Source organism: Chanodichthys erythropterus, chromosome 24, assembly GCF_024489055.1.
Source record: "Chanodichthys erythropterus isolate Z2021 chromosome 24, ASM2448905v1, whole genome shotgun sequence".
Taxonomy (NCBI): Eukaryota; Metazoa; Chordata; class Actinopteri; order Cypriniformes; family Xenocyprididae; genus Chanodichthys; species Chanodichthys erythropterus.
The window spans coordinates 30674889-30687555 of NC_090244.1; the positions used below are offsets into that span (position 1 = coordinate 30674889).

General features: G+C 36.8%; 1 protein-coding gene across 1 annotated transcript in view; it reads left to right on the forward strand.

Annotated features, from left to right (window-relative positions):
- Window positions 1-3394: 3394 nt before the first annotated feature.
- LOC137014847 (zinc finger protein 585A-like) overlaps window positions 3395-12667 on the forward strand; it is a 33395-nt gene continuing 24122 nt past the window's right edge. The window contains exons 1-3 of the mRNA XM_067379352.1: window positions 3395-3524; window positions 8536-9574; window positions 9674-9771. Coding sequence (XP_067235453.1) covers window positions 3422-3524; window positions 8536-9574; window positions 9674-9771 — 1240 coding nt within the window. The 5' untranslated portion in view covers window positions 3395-3421. The remainder of the gene's footprint in view (window positions 3525-8535; window positions 9575-9673; window positions 9772-12667) is intronic.

Here is a 12667-nt window from a genome sequence, read left to right on the forward strand (position 1 = left end):
AATGCTTTGAGGCTAATTAAAGTTTGATTACTGTTAGAATGTCTACTAATGTGTTTATTTACCAAAGAGGCATGAGTGGAGCAAAACGAGGCAATTTTTTTTTCATAAAACTTCCATTTAAATATTTTATTTCTATAGGCTATACAAATAAAAAGACAAATAAGAATATCTATAGCATGTTAAATGGTGCTAGCCTAGTCTATGAACGGTTCACCCCCCACCCAAGTCACAGATAGAGATGGGACGATATGAAAATTTCATATCACAATTATCAATATTATCACGGTTTTGTTAAAATGAGATGAAAATGTTCAGAAAGAAATGATACACACAGAAACCATTTTAACAAGTTTTATATTTGAAAATCAACAAACAACTAATTTTATGAGCAGGTCTATGCACTTTTTAAAGCATAAACATTAAATTGGAGCTGTGCTTTGGAACATGGTAGCTGGTAAGACCACCCAAAACCAGCTTATAACTGGGTTGATTTTCTTTTTTTGGGTTTGAAGCTGGTTTCACAATTAGCTTACTTCTGACAAAATAACCACTTTAAGAATAAAGCAAACAGATACAGAGGATATTAAATTATTGTTTTAATAAAAAAGCTCAAATCATAAATACGACTCAATTATGGCCTTCAGCTCTTACTTCAAATATTTTGAAGCAATCTAGGAAAAAATAAAGGGAGATTTTACTACAAATATCTTATTTATAATTTGACACGAACATCATAGTTTATTTAAAATTTCATTATCATTTTCTTTAGCTTGTGTACATGCATTCATTCACAGAACATAAACCAAACATCCAATTCTTTGTACCTCTTACTATTAAATTTGACAGATACTTATCTTCAAAAACAAAATTTGTCTGAATATGGTAGAAATCTGTTGCATTTCATAGTTATTTTGTTGATACTGGACTAATGCATCCACATCTGTCACACATGTTAACTCCTTTTTCCTCTCATGAGCTCCCTTTGTTGCTCTGGCTGAAGACATCGCTCAAACCTCCTCACATTGTAATCATCTCATAATTTCAGGGGGAAAAAATAGAAATGCTCGGAAAAGTGACGTAAACATGCTATTTTATCAATAGGACCATTTTTCTAAATGTATTGGACTTAAAAGCCCTAATGAAATTGTTTTGTGCATTATTGTGATGGTAAATAAATGGAAGCAGGTGAATAGGTATGCAATGATCTTTTTATGTGAATATAAATATCAGTTAGAGTCAGCATGATTTGAACTCCTGACACAAATGAATAAATTACATTCTTTTATTGTAAACATTGTTCAAATATTAATGCTGGAATCATCTCTAAATCTTGAGTGACTGTCAACTGTTGAATGAACGAGTGTAACGTCCCGCTTCTTTACTTTGAACCGGAAGACACGCCCACTTCTGACGCAAGGCCTCATGGGGCGTGGGGAACTTGTGGATACAGTTTGTTTAAGACAGGCTCCTTTCTGTGTTGTTTTCATCGGACACTAGGGATGGCCCGATCAGGTTTTTTTGCCCTCGAGTCCGAGTCATTTGAGTATCTACCGATACCGAGTCCTGATCCGATACTTCTATAATACATAAAAAAAGAATAAAGAAGAGCGAAAAAATAGATCCAGGATGTTCCTTATTTTTTATTTAATTCACCTTATCTTAACATTCAACAACTCTGTTAACAAACAGAGCACTTCTATGAGGTAGCTTGAACAATCAAGTAATAAATAACATAAATTCTTCACCTCACTTCACTTTAGTGCAACAGTAAATATAAAAAGTCTAATAAAAATATATATATTTGGTTTGATTTGGGTATGCTGCAGTCTGTGTAATAACTAAAATAATGTTTATATATATCATATTTTCTGGCTAGTTTACTTTAGATTTTTATAATACACCATACTTTAACCCAAACTGAATAAATAAAAACAAGTTTAAATGGGTAAATCTCCAATACAAATTTTTGATTCTTAATTTTCTTTTGTGTCATACTCAAATTCTTGTAAAAACACATTAGACATGCTTATTCTGTGCATTTTGAATACTTTTTTGAGAGAAATTATATTTATTTTGTCCATCAAAAGTGTGCTTTCACTTTAATTGAGATTCAGCAGTGCAGCGTTTGTCTCAATCAGCTCCCTAGTACAGTAGTCAGGGCACTGATCAGGGTATCAGCCACATTCACTTTCATTATATACTGATTCACGACCTAGGGAGCTAGGGAGCTGATTGAGACACAGGGATAGACTGTACCGAGACGATCGCGGCACTGCTGCTTACGCGACGCTCCTGCCTGACGCTCGAGCTGCTCCTGCTGCCTGTGTGAATGCATCCGTTGGTTAACATGCACGCTGAAAAAATATGCGCTGCTCACGCGCCGCTTATGCTTGCAGTGTGAAACAGGCATGATGTGTTAAAAAATAATGAGAATATACATATACATATATATCCGAGTCCTGATCGGGAGGTAACGTCCGATTCCGATCGAGTCTGAAACCACGTGATCGGATCTGGACATCCATATTGGACACAGCGCTACTTTTGTGTCTTTTCTGGCGTCTTCCTGCTGAAATAACATTAGTGCAGCAGCGAGTGTGTGAGGAAAATGTGTTGGATTCATTCAGACCTGAGTGCTTTGTGTGTTTGTTTAATGTTTAGTGAAGTCAAAGTTTGAGATCAGTGAGAGGAATCGATCTCAGGTGTTGTTATAATCATTGTATGTTTTGATCTAATTTCATTACTGCAATGAATGTACTTGTCAGAAAATCTAACTATATTTAGATTAATATGTGTAGAATAATTCGTGTTTTTGTGTTATTGGTGTTTTATCCATGTCATATTTTGAGAAATAACAGTATTGTCTCTCAGTAGAGCAGTTTATAGTCTTTTCTCATATATCCTGACTCAAATAATCAGATCTGATGATGATCTGAATGTCTTGTTGAATGAGTGTTGATAGTCTGAGGATCATCAGTATTAAGAGAGCTGCTGAAAACACTGTTTTCACCTCATTTATTCAGATCTGCTGTAAATTGACACTTAAAGCTCGTTTCATTGGTTTAAACAGACTGAGGGTATTTGTTGGGTACAAATGTGTACATTTATTTCTGAGGTTATGCTTTCAACAGTTTTTCTCATTAATTATACTTGGAATAATTTTGTTACATTATATTATAACAAACTGATAAATTTATGATTTTGGTAGATCAGCTCCCACACCAAAATTCATCATCAGTGAAGCTCCTCCCACACTGGAATTCATCATCAGTGAAGCTCCTCCCACACTGGAATTCATCATCAGTGAAGCTCCTCCCACACGGGAGTCACATCATCAGCTAAGCTCCTCCTGTTGACAATTCTCTAATAAATGCTGGAATATTCCCATCAGTCCAGAAGTGAAGACGAGCATCAAGAAGAGATGGAATCTGTAAAGACTGAGTTCATTAAAGAGGAGAGTGAGAACATGAGTGATCCAGAACCCTGCAGAATGAAACACAGTGAAGATACTGAAGAACAAAGAGGTTGGTGTTTATTCTTCATTCATTCATGATGCTGAACAACATTCATGTTAGAAAGATTCAAGCACTTCTGCTCATTTAGATAAACAGTTAAAGGTGCTAAAGAGGATGTTTTGTTTTATAGATTTTTGCAATAATAATTGAAACTGTCTTTACTAACTGATAAAAGACTATTAGGTGCACTGAAAGGAATAATATTAATATACATCATCTCTGCACGAGGTAGGGCCTTAAAAACATCAGCCAATCGTTTATGCGATCATCGCGTAAACGATTGGCCCTCTGGCTTGTCAATCACTGCCGTGACGTTCCTTGTGAGAGACGTGCGCTGCTGCGCGCTCCAGTAACTTTCCACACTCCACAGGCGCCGCGTGCAATGTTTTTGTCAGGAGACAGGAATAACAACTGCAGATTATGAGTTACCTGCGGTGAGTCCGACATAATGAATCCACTAACACGACACAGCGAATGCCGGTGGTAAACACTCGTGTAACGATACTCGTGCACAAGTTTTGGGAGGCGTTCCCTTGAAATGAGCTCGGGCCCTTGATAAAGCATGTCACGTGTCATGCGCAGTCTTGTCCACTCGTACTCGCAGTCTCGCACGTGTGACGCATCGCACCCACTGTCCATGCTGTAGGCTACTATTCAGTAGCTTAAGTGCAACATGGAGCTTGAAGCAGCAAAGAAAAAAATTAAAACAGGATAATTAATTTTGAGGAAAATCGGAGGTATGGAAACATTTTCCACAAAACGTTTCTTCATTCGGAATTTCAGATCCATTTACGATCCATTCAATTATTTCTGAATAAACAAACAACACAGTTTACATGTTTCTTCCTTGTCGTATTATTGATTAAGATAATAATTAAATGCACGCACAATTATGAACTTGATAAATGTTACAGATATGTTTTACTATGCACAAACAAATGCCTTTCAACTTACATGTGCAAAATTTAGAATTAAATGAATGTGCTGCAATTTGTACAAAAAGAGAGTCTGTAGTAGCCTATGTGTTTTAGCCATTAAATAAGCACATTTAGTTTCAAGTTTAAGTTTTGTTTTGAAGAAAGATTTTCTTGTGAGTTTCGTTTAGTATAAATTTTAAATCGGGCTCGGGCTCATAATAACAGTGATCGTGTCGGGCCGGACCAGGCTCGGACACAACGTGCTCGGGCTCGGGTAGAGTCGGGCTTGATTTGTTGGGCCCGATCTAAGCTCTATTGTTCTTACGCATGCACTCACTTCAAAAACTCTGTAACAGTCTTTGGTTTCTCAGTCGACGAAAAGATACTCTTTAGCACCTTTAAACGGATACAAAAGTTTAATTTTTGTTTTTCAAAAATGTTCAGTAAAAGGAGGTTTGGAGCTTTTATACTGGTTGTCAACATCAGGTCGAACTAAATATCATTTTAGCTCTTATTTTACATTTATATTTAGTTCACCTTTTTTTGTAGCCAAGTTATCAAAATTTTGGACATTTCTCAATATAATTTACAACATTTTTTTAAAGAATAATCAGTAAACTGTATCAAGTAAATGAATTTTCCAGAATGGCTAACAGTGATGTAATCACAACTAAAGCAAAATCTGATTTATAGTTGCTGATAAAGTTATATTTCTCATAAATTGTATCAGTTATTCATAGTTACAGAGATTCTTCTTCTTATAATAACATTGATAACAGGGACTATGAATGTGATCAACACTGTACAGTTTGTGGAAACACTGAGACAATGGATTGAGATTATTTTCCTGTGCTCCCATCATGCTGTAGAAGATCATGCATTTTTTAAAATATCAAGTAACAAATAAAACATGTAAAAATAATTCAAACACATAAAACATATATATAAAACTTTATAAACCACCTGAATTAGGGATGCTCCTATCTGCCTTTTTTTTGCCTCAGATACTGATTCCGATACCTGGGATTCAGTATTGGCCGATACCATACGGATCGGATTTAAAAAGAAAAAAACATGCTGAATTACATAATAACCCGAATGCCTCTGTGGGATTACACATTTAAGAATCTGTTTAAGATCTGCTGATTCTACGTCCTGACATAACATCCCATGAAATACTAACATTATATTTAGCATTTTAAGATGATGATATATGTCTGAGTCAGATTGCTGAGACTCTCACCTTTTGTCTTTAATAGCTCTGTCCTATTTGTTGAATAGTTATGCTGATTGGATTAGGACTGGCGAACCTCTACAGTCTGGGACGTGTTCCTATACCTGAATACTTCATTTGCATGCTTTGTTTAAGGTCGTCTCTCAGGTGCTTGGTGTGTTGGTTTCTCTGCAATGCAATACAAAGCATTAATTGCTTGAGCTGTCTTTGCAGCACTTGTGTGTGAGAGACCATGATAGTGACGTATAAGCAGCACAAGTGTCGACTTTGGCAAGGCCACTTTCCCTTCAGAGTCTCTGATAATTCCCTGTTTGTCTGGCTGACAGCTGACAGTTTTGAGGCCCAGTATTGTAAGTCAGCCAGTAGTTTGACTCTGTAATATTTTGACCTCAATATCAGGCAAATTAGTCATGTGTGCCATCGTAGCAACTTACCCATATTCAATTGCCTTGCAGTTTTTTTTAGCAGCTGTATCAGCCAATTTATTACCTCTTATTTCCTCTGAATCTCCTGCTGTGTGTCCCCTCACCTTGACTATGGCCACTTTGTTCAGCAGCTGCACTGCATTAATTAAATCGCCTATCAAATCAGAATGTGCTATTGGTTTTCCATTTGCTGGCTTAATTTCTTTGTTTCCATGTTTTGGTAAAGTCATGGACTGCACTGTACGCATACTTAGAATCAGTATAAATTGTGACAATTTTATCTTTTGAAAGCTCACAAGCTCTTGTTAGTGCCACTAGTTCCACTGCCTAAGATTACGTAAAATTGCATTTACTTGGTGTGAGGTGTGTAATGTCAATGGATGTGAGAGGACTGTTTTTTCAGCATCTTGTACCATCAGGGCAGCAGCCACTGCTCAAAGGCAGACCTTGTGCAATGTTGTCTAATGTTTTGGAAAGATACACCACAGGGCGATAACTCATACTTCCTATAACTGGCCCTATAACTGGCCGATAACTCGTGTTCCTGGGCCAGTTTCCTCGCTGCAATACCGTAAAGGTGGAAGTCCTTTTTGTAGTCAGGAAGGCCCAACACGGGGGCCGACATGATGGAGTGTTTCAACTCATTGAAGACAGCATCCATTTCATCAGTCCACTTGATTGTTTGTTGTGGTGAGGCTTTGGTGTCAATGCCTTGACGCAAAGCCTTGTCATACAGACACAGCAGGCGAGTCAACGTAGCCCTGAGGAAGACGTGTCCATGTAAATTGTTGTTGTTTGTACGTAAACTAAAATAATGGCTGCGCCTCTTCAGATATCGGTATGCTGCAAAAAGCAGAGCATATATCAAGGACATTATAGAATTTGTGTGTAGGTGATATTACATTTGTTATAGTTACCACATCCAGTACCACTGGTGAAAACGGAATGATCAGGTCACTGATCTTCCTCAAATCTTGTGTCAGTCGCCAACTTTGTCCATCTGCAGTGTACGGTTTATCATTGATGAAACCTGCTTCGTCCTTCACTCTTAGCTTCACTCAGCATGTAATCAGCAGGATGAGGGTGTGGCTCAGTGGATACCATCAGCACAAAAGAGAAGAAAAGAGAAACATCATTTTTAGTAAACACAATTTCCACTCTCAATTTATGCATTATATCTCTTCCCAGCAAATCATCAGATTTAAAATAGATATCAAGATTATTTTCTAAATTGGGTTTCAGAGGGGTATGATCATTCATACTGAGTACTGTATCTTAACTTTAACTGCAACTTTTCAATGGGGTAAAGTGCTCTAACCCTTTTATACTGTATTTAATGGAAAATATATTACCTGACAATATATTAAACTGACAAAGAGTGATAACAAAAAGCTTACACAACAACTCTTGCTTACTGATATGAACAAGTGATTCATCTTTCATTCAAAGCCACATGAAGCAATTTTGGATTTAAAATCATAGTTACAACTATTTAATGGACACTTTTCACATTTCTGTAGTTCTCAGAACTGATATAATTTTGGCTGGGTAAACATAGATTCTGTTTAGTGGAAGTATATTGGTAATGTAGTGGTGAACTACAGAAAATATGACTGTTCTCATTTTTCTATGCAGCTACAGCTCCATAAAACAATAATACATCAAGTTAATATAGTATCTGGTAAGGACATATAATAATAATAATAATAATAATAATATTAATGCAATCAATCAGTCAATAAATAAAGTTAAGGTTTCTTAGGAATATCCCGGACGAGCCCCCAAACCCCAAAATCCCAAGAAAAAGATAGTCAAAAAATGAAGCCCAAGAAATAAGAAATTATTTAACATTCTCTATCCCTAAAATGTATTTAAACGGCAACTTACACTGCCTTAGCTGGACTTGATGACTGCAGCGACCAACAGTACATGTTCTCAATAAAGAATCCTGTTGAAGACACAACTGAGTCTTCTGGTCTTCACTTCTGAGATCTCCAACACCTCACTGTTTGGAGGAGACTGGGATCTTTCTTTTGTGAAAGGCATCAGGCTTCACTTAAACATTATTTTGTGAAACAATATAGAGACACAAATGTAGTGAATTATTTATTAAATAATCGTGCACCAGTGCGGTAATGTAAATAAACCAGTAGTTTGACTAGCATGATAGACATTTAAAACTAGTTAAAGCCATGATCACTCGACTTTGAGCATGTGAAATTTCTACAGACACTGCAACGGTCGTGATATGACGTCTCGCTCGAGCTTTCGTTTCTGGTGTCCCACTTTCACATGTGTATGAATGGAAGTCAATAAAATGTGACTGTTTGTTTAATTAATGAAGAAAAACAGCAAAATGGTTGCATTTTTTAGCAGTTGTCTACTTTCTGCTGTTATATCAGGGATCTTTTATGTCCTTTCACTTTACATTTCTTTCATTTCAGAGCTGATGGAAGTGAAGGAGGAGAGTGAAGAACTGAGTGAAGTGGAGGAGAAACATCATGTCAAACCTGGAGAAAAACCTTTGAGTCACTCAAAGACTAAAAAGACATTTTTAAAGAAAAGAAGAGCCAAGAAATCTTTCACCTGCACTCAGTGTGGAAAGAGTTTCCCAAACAAATGTAATTTTGAGCGTCACATGAGCGCTCATACTGGAGATAAGCCGTTCATATGTGATCAGTGTGGGAAGAGTTTCTCAAGGAAAGATAGTCTTGAGCGTCACATGACAGTTCATCCTGGAGAGAAGCCGTTCACATGTGATCAGTGCGGGAAGAGCTTCAGAAACAAACCTAATCTTGATGTTCACATGACAGTTCATACTGGAGAGAAGCCACACACATGTGATCAGTGCGGAAAGAGCTTCACACAAAAACCTAATCTTAGTCGACACATGAAGATCCATACTGGAGAGAAACCACACTCATGTGATCAGTGCGGGAAGAGTTTTGCACAATCACCACACCTTAAAATTCACATGAGGATCCACAATGGAGAGAAGAAGTTCACATGTGATCACTGTGGCAAGTCATTTCTTAGGGCATCAAACCTGAAGACACACTTGGTAGTTCATACGAAGGAGAAGCCACATTCATGTTCTGTGTGTGGAAAGAGTTTTTCACTGCTCTACATTTTACATGTGCATCAGAAAATTCATAATGATGTGAGAGACTACATGTGCTTTGAGTGTGGGAAGAGTTTTACTGCAGCAAGCAGTTTAAAACTTCACCAGAGAATTCACACTGGAGAGAAACCGCACAAGTGTTCATACTGTGACAAGAGATTCAATCAGTCATCATATCTGAAAGTACACGAGAGGATCCACAACAGAGAGAAGCCGCACACGTGTGATCAGTGCGGATTGAGTTTCTCTTTTAAAAGTCACCTGAAGATGCACATGAAGATCCATGCAGTGGACAAACCATATTACCGTGATCCGTGTGGGAAGATGTTCGTTCAGTTATCATCTTACGAAAAACAATTACAGTGAGTAGTGCCTCTTTATGTGTTGAGAAACTGTTGCTTCTGTGTAAGTTAGTTTCTTAACTGACAGGATAACTGCCTTAATAAATGTCTTAATCCCAGACAGCAACAGAATGTGGCCCACATCTGGTACATGTGGATTGTATACGGACCAAATGTGGGCCAGATCTGGGACGACACTATGTTGCTGTCAGGGATGTGTGTGTGCTTTATCACTGTAAACAAATAAACTACAAAATATGTGTATACTACATATAAATATTGTAGGATTTAAACAATTTTAAAGTTTTATTACATTGTTCCTGAAAGTTGTCCCAATCCTAGTAAAAGTTTTGAACAACACATACTGAAGGTTTGGTCCACATCAAACCCAAGGCTGGATTATGTGATTTAAACGCATGATTAGCCTGAGAAGAGTCTGAAATATTGACTATTCAACTCATATTGTGTCTGTTGGAGATAAAACATGTTTGTTTTTGTCAGAACTACCGGAAAGCATCTGGAAGAGGAGGACAGAGAGAACACCAGTGATCCAGAGCCTGCAGAATGAACCATCACAATACTGAAGAAAAAAGAGGTTTTTCTTCATTCATTATAAAGCTGAGGAACATGCTGACGATCACTAGAGTTACATTGTTTCAGTTCAAAAATAAATAAAAGGAGAGACTAAAGCACACAAAAATCCAAGTGATTTTTTTTTTTCCTAAAACCTTTTTGATTTTTGAAAATTGTGTAAAAAATGTTTCAGATGTACAAACCCAAATTCCAAAAAAGTTGGGACACTGTACAAATTCTGAATAAAAACAGAATGCAATGATGTGGAAGTTTCAAATTTCAATATTTTATTCAGAAAACAACATAGATGACATATCAAATGTTTAAACTGAGAAAATGTATCATTTTAATGGAAAGATAAGTTGATTTGAAATTTCATGGCATCAACACATCTCATTTCAGTACCCGTATCCTTCTTCTACGCAGCCATGATGTTGTAATTGATGCAGTATGTGGTCTGGCATTGTCATGTTGGAAAATGCAAGGTCTTCCCTTAAAGAGACGACGTCTGGATGGGAGCATATGTTGTTCTAGAACTTGGATATACCTTTCAGCATTGATGGTGCCTTTCCAGGTGTGTAAGCTGCCCATGCCACACGCACTCATGCAACCCCATACCATCAGATATGCAGGCTTCTGAACTGAGCGCTGATAACAACTTGGGTTGTCCTTGTCCTCTTTAGTCCGGATGACATGGCGTCCCAGTTATCCAAAAAGAACTTCAAATTTTGATTCATCTGACCACAGAACAGTTTTCCGCTTTGCCACAGTCCATTTTAACCCTCATGTTGTGTTCGGGTCAATTTGACCCGAACACCAATTTTCTTTTTCCCGAAAATACTAGTTAATGTTATCGCTTTGGACTGAAACTTAGTGACTTTGTTCCCAAAGGGTATAACTAAATCTCAATATTTTTTTGGACATTTTCTTAATTTTTTGTGGGGGTTTTGTTACCTTGTTACACTCGTGGTGTTCCCGGTCAAAAATGACCGGCCCATAAAAAATAGCTTATAAATCACTCATTATACCATATTTTCACCCAATCTTGGATTCAATCTTTTTGTCAACTTGTTCTCTTTCAATTAGGACTGGTTTTATATTTCTGTTTGCATCTGATTAATCGTGGGCCTCATTTATCTGAGAGTAGGCATCTCATTTTTTGAGTAAATTTTTTAAAATTTTTGAATAATTTTGGAAATATTAAATAAAATCTGAAGAAAATTGGTATTGTTGATCACACTAGTCTACTCTAATGTTTCACCAGGAATTTTGTTTTGAAACTTTTGTTTTGTAAAAAATATGGCACATAGTCACACTTGTGGTGTTCCCGGTCAAAAATGACCGGCCTATAAAAAATAGCTTATAAATCACTCATTATACCATATTTTCACCCAATCTTGGATTCAATCTTTTTGTCAACTTGTTCTCTTTCAATTAGGACTGGTTTTATATTTCTGTTTGCATCTGATTAATCATGGGCCTCATTTATCTGAGAGTAGGCATCTCATTTTTTGAGTAAAAAACAAATAATTTGTGGGTAAATTTGGAAATATTAAAAAAAAATATGAAAAAAATGGCTACTGTTGATCACACTAGTCTACTCTAATGTTTCACCAGGAATTTTGTTTTGAAACTTTTGTTTTGTAAAAAATATGGCACATAGTCACACTTGTGGTGTTCCCGGTCAAAAATGACCGGCCTATAAAAAATAGCTTATAAATCACTCATTATACCATATTTTCACCCAATCTTGGATTCAATCTTTTTATCAGCTTGTTCTCTTTCAATTAGGACTGGTTTTATATTTCTGTTTGCATCTGATTAATCATGGGCCTCATTTATCTGAGAGTAGGCATGGTCAAAAATGGTCACAATGGCCGACCATTGAAAGTGAATGGGAGAGACTGAAAATAACAGAACAATTTAGTTTTCAGGAGCATGTTCATTATTTTCATGTACATATATGAGCATATGTGCTTGCAAACATCGAGCCCTTGGACCTGTGCATGTATCGATACATTTATACACACGCTACCCAGACACACACACGTTAAAACATACAAACTTTTTTTGAGTATTACACACATTCTTTTCCACAGAGAGAAATTTGATCCTACCCTAACCTGCATCTAATATACATTTATCCATCTGACATTACCACACACACACACACACACACACACACACACACACAAACACAAACTGGCCGTGACTGCAGTGACCCGGCTTCAAAAGAAGAAGGATTTGCTTTATAATTAAAATTTCCTGATAATTCACTCACCCCATGTCTTTCTTTCTTCAGTTGAAAGGAAAATAAGGTTGAGGAAAACTTTGCAGGATTTTTCTCCATATTGTGGACTTCACTGGAGTACAACGGGTAACTTCTTCATGAGTTTGACAACACATGTGCTGCAAAAGTTCACAACGCAACCAAATACAAAAACACGCTGCAAAAGTTCACAACGCAACCAAATACAGAAATGCGCTGCAAAAATTCACAACGCAACCAAATACAAAAACATGCTGCATAAGTTCACGACG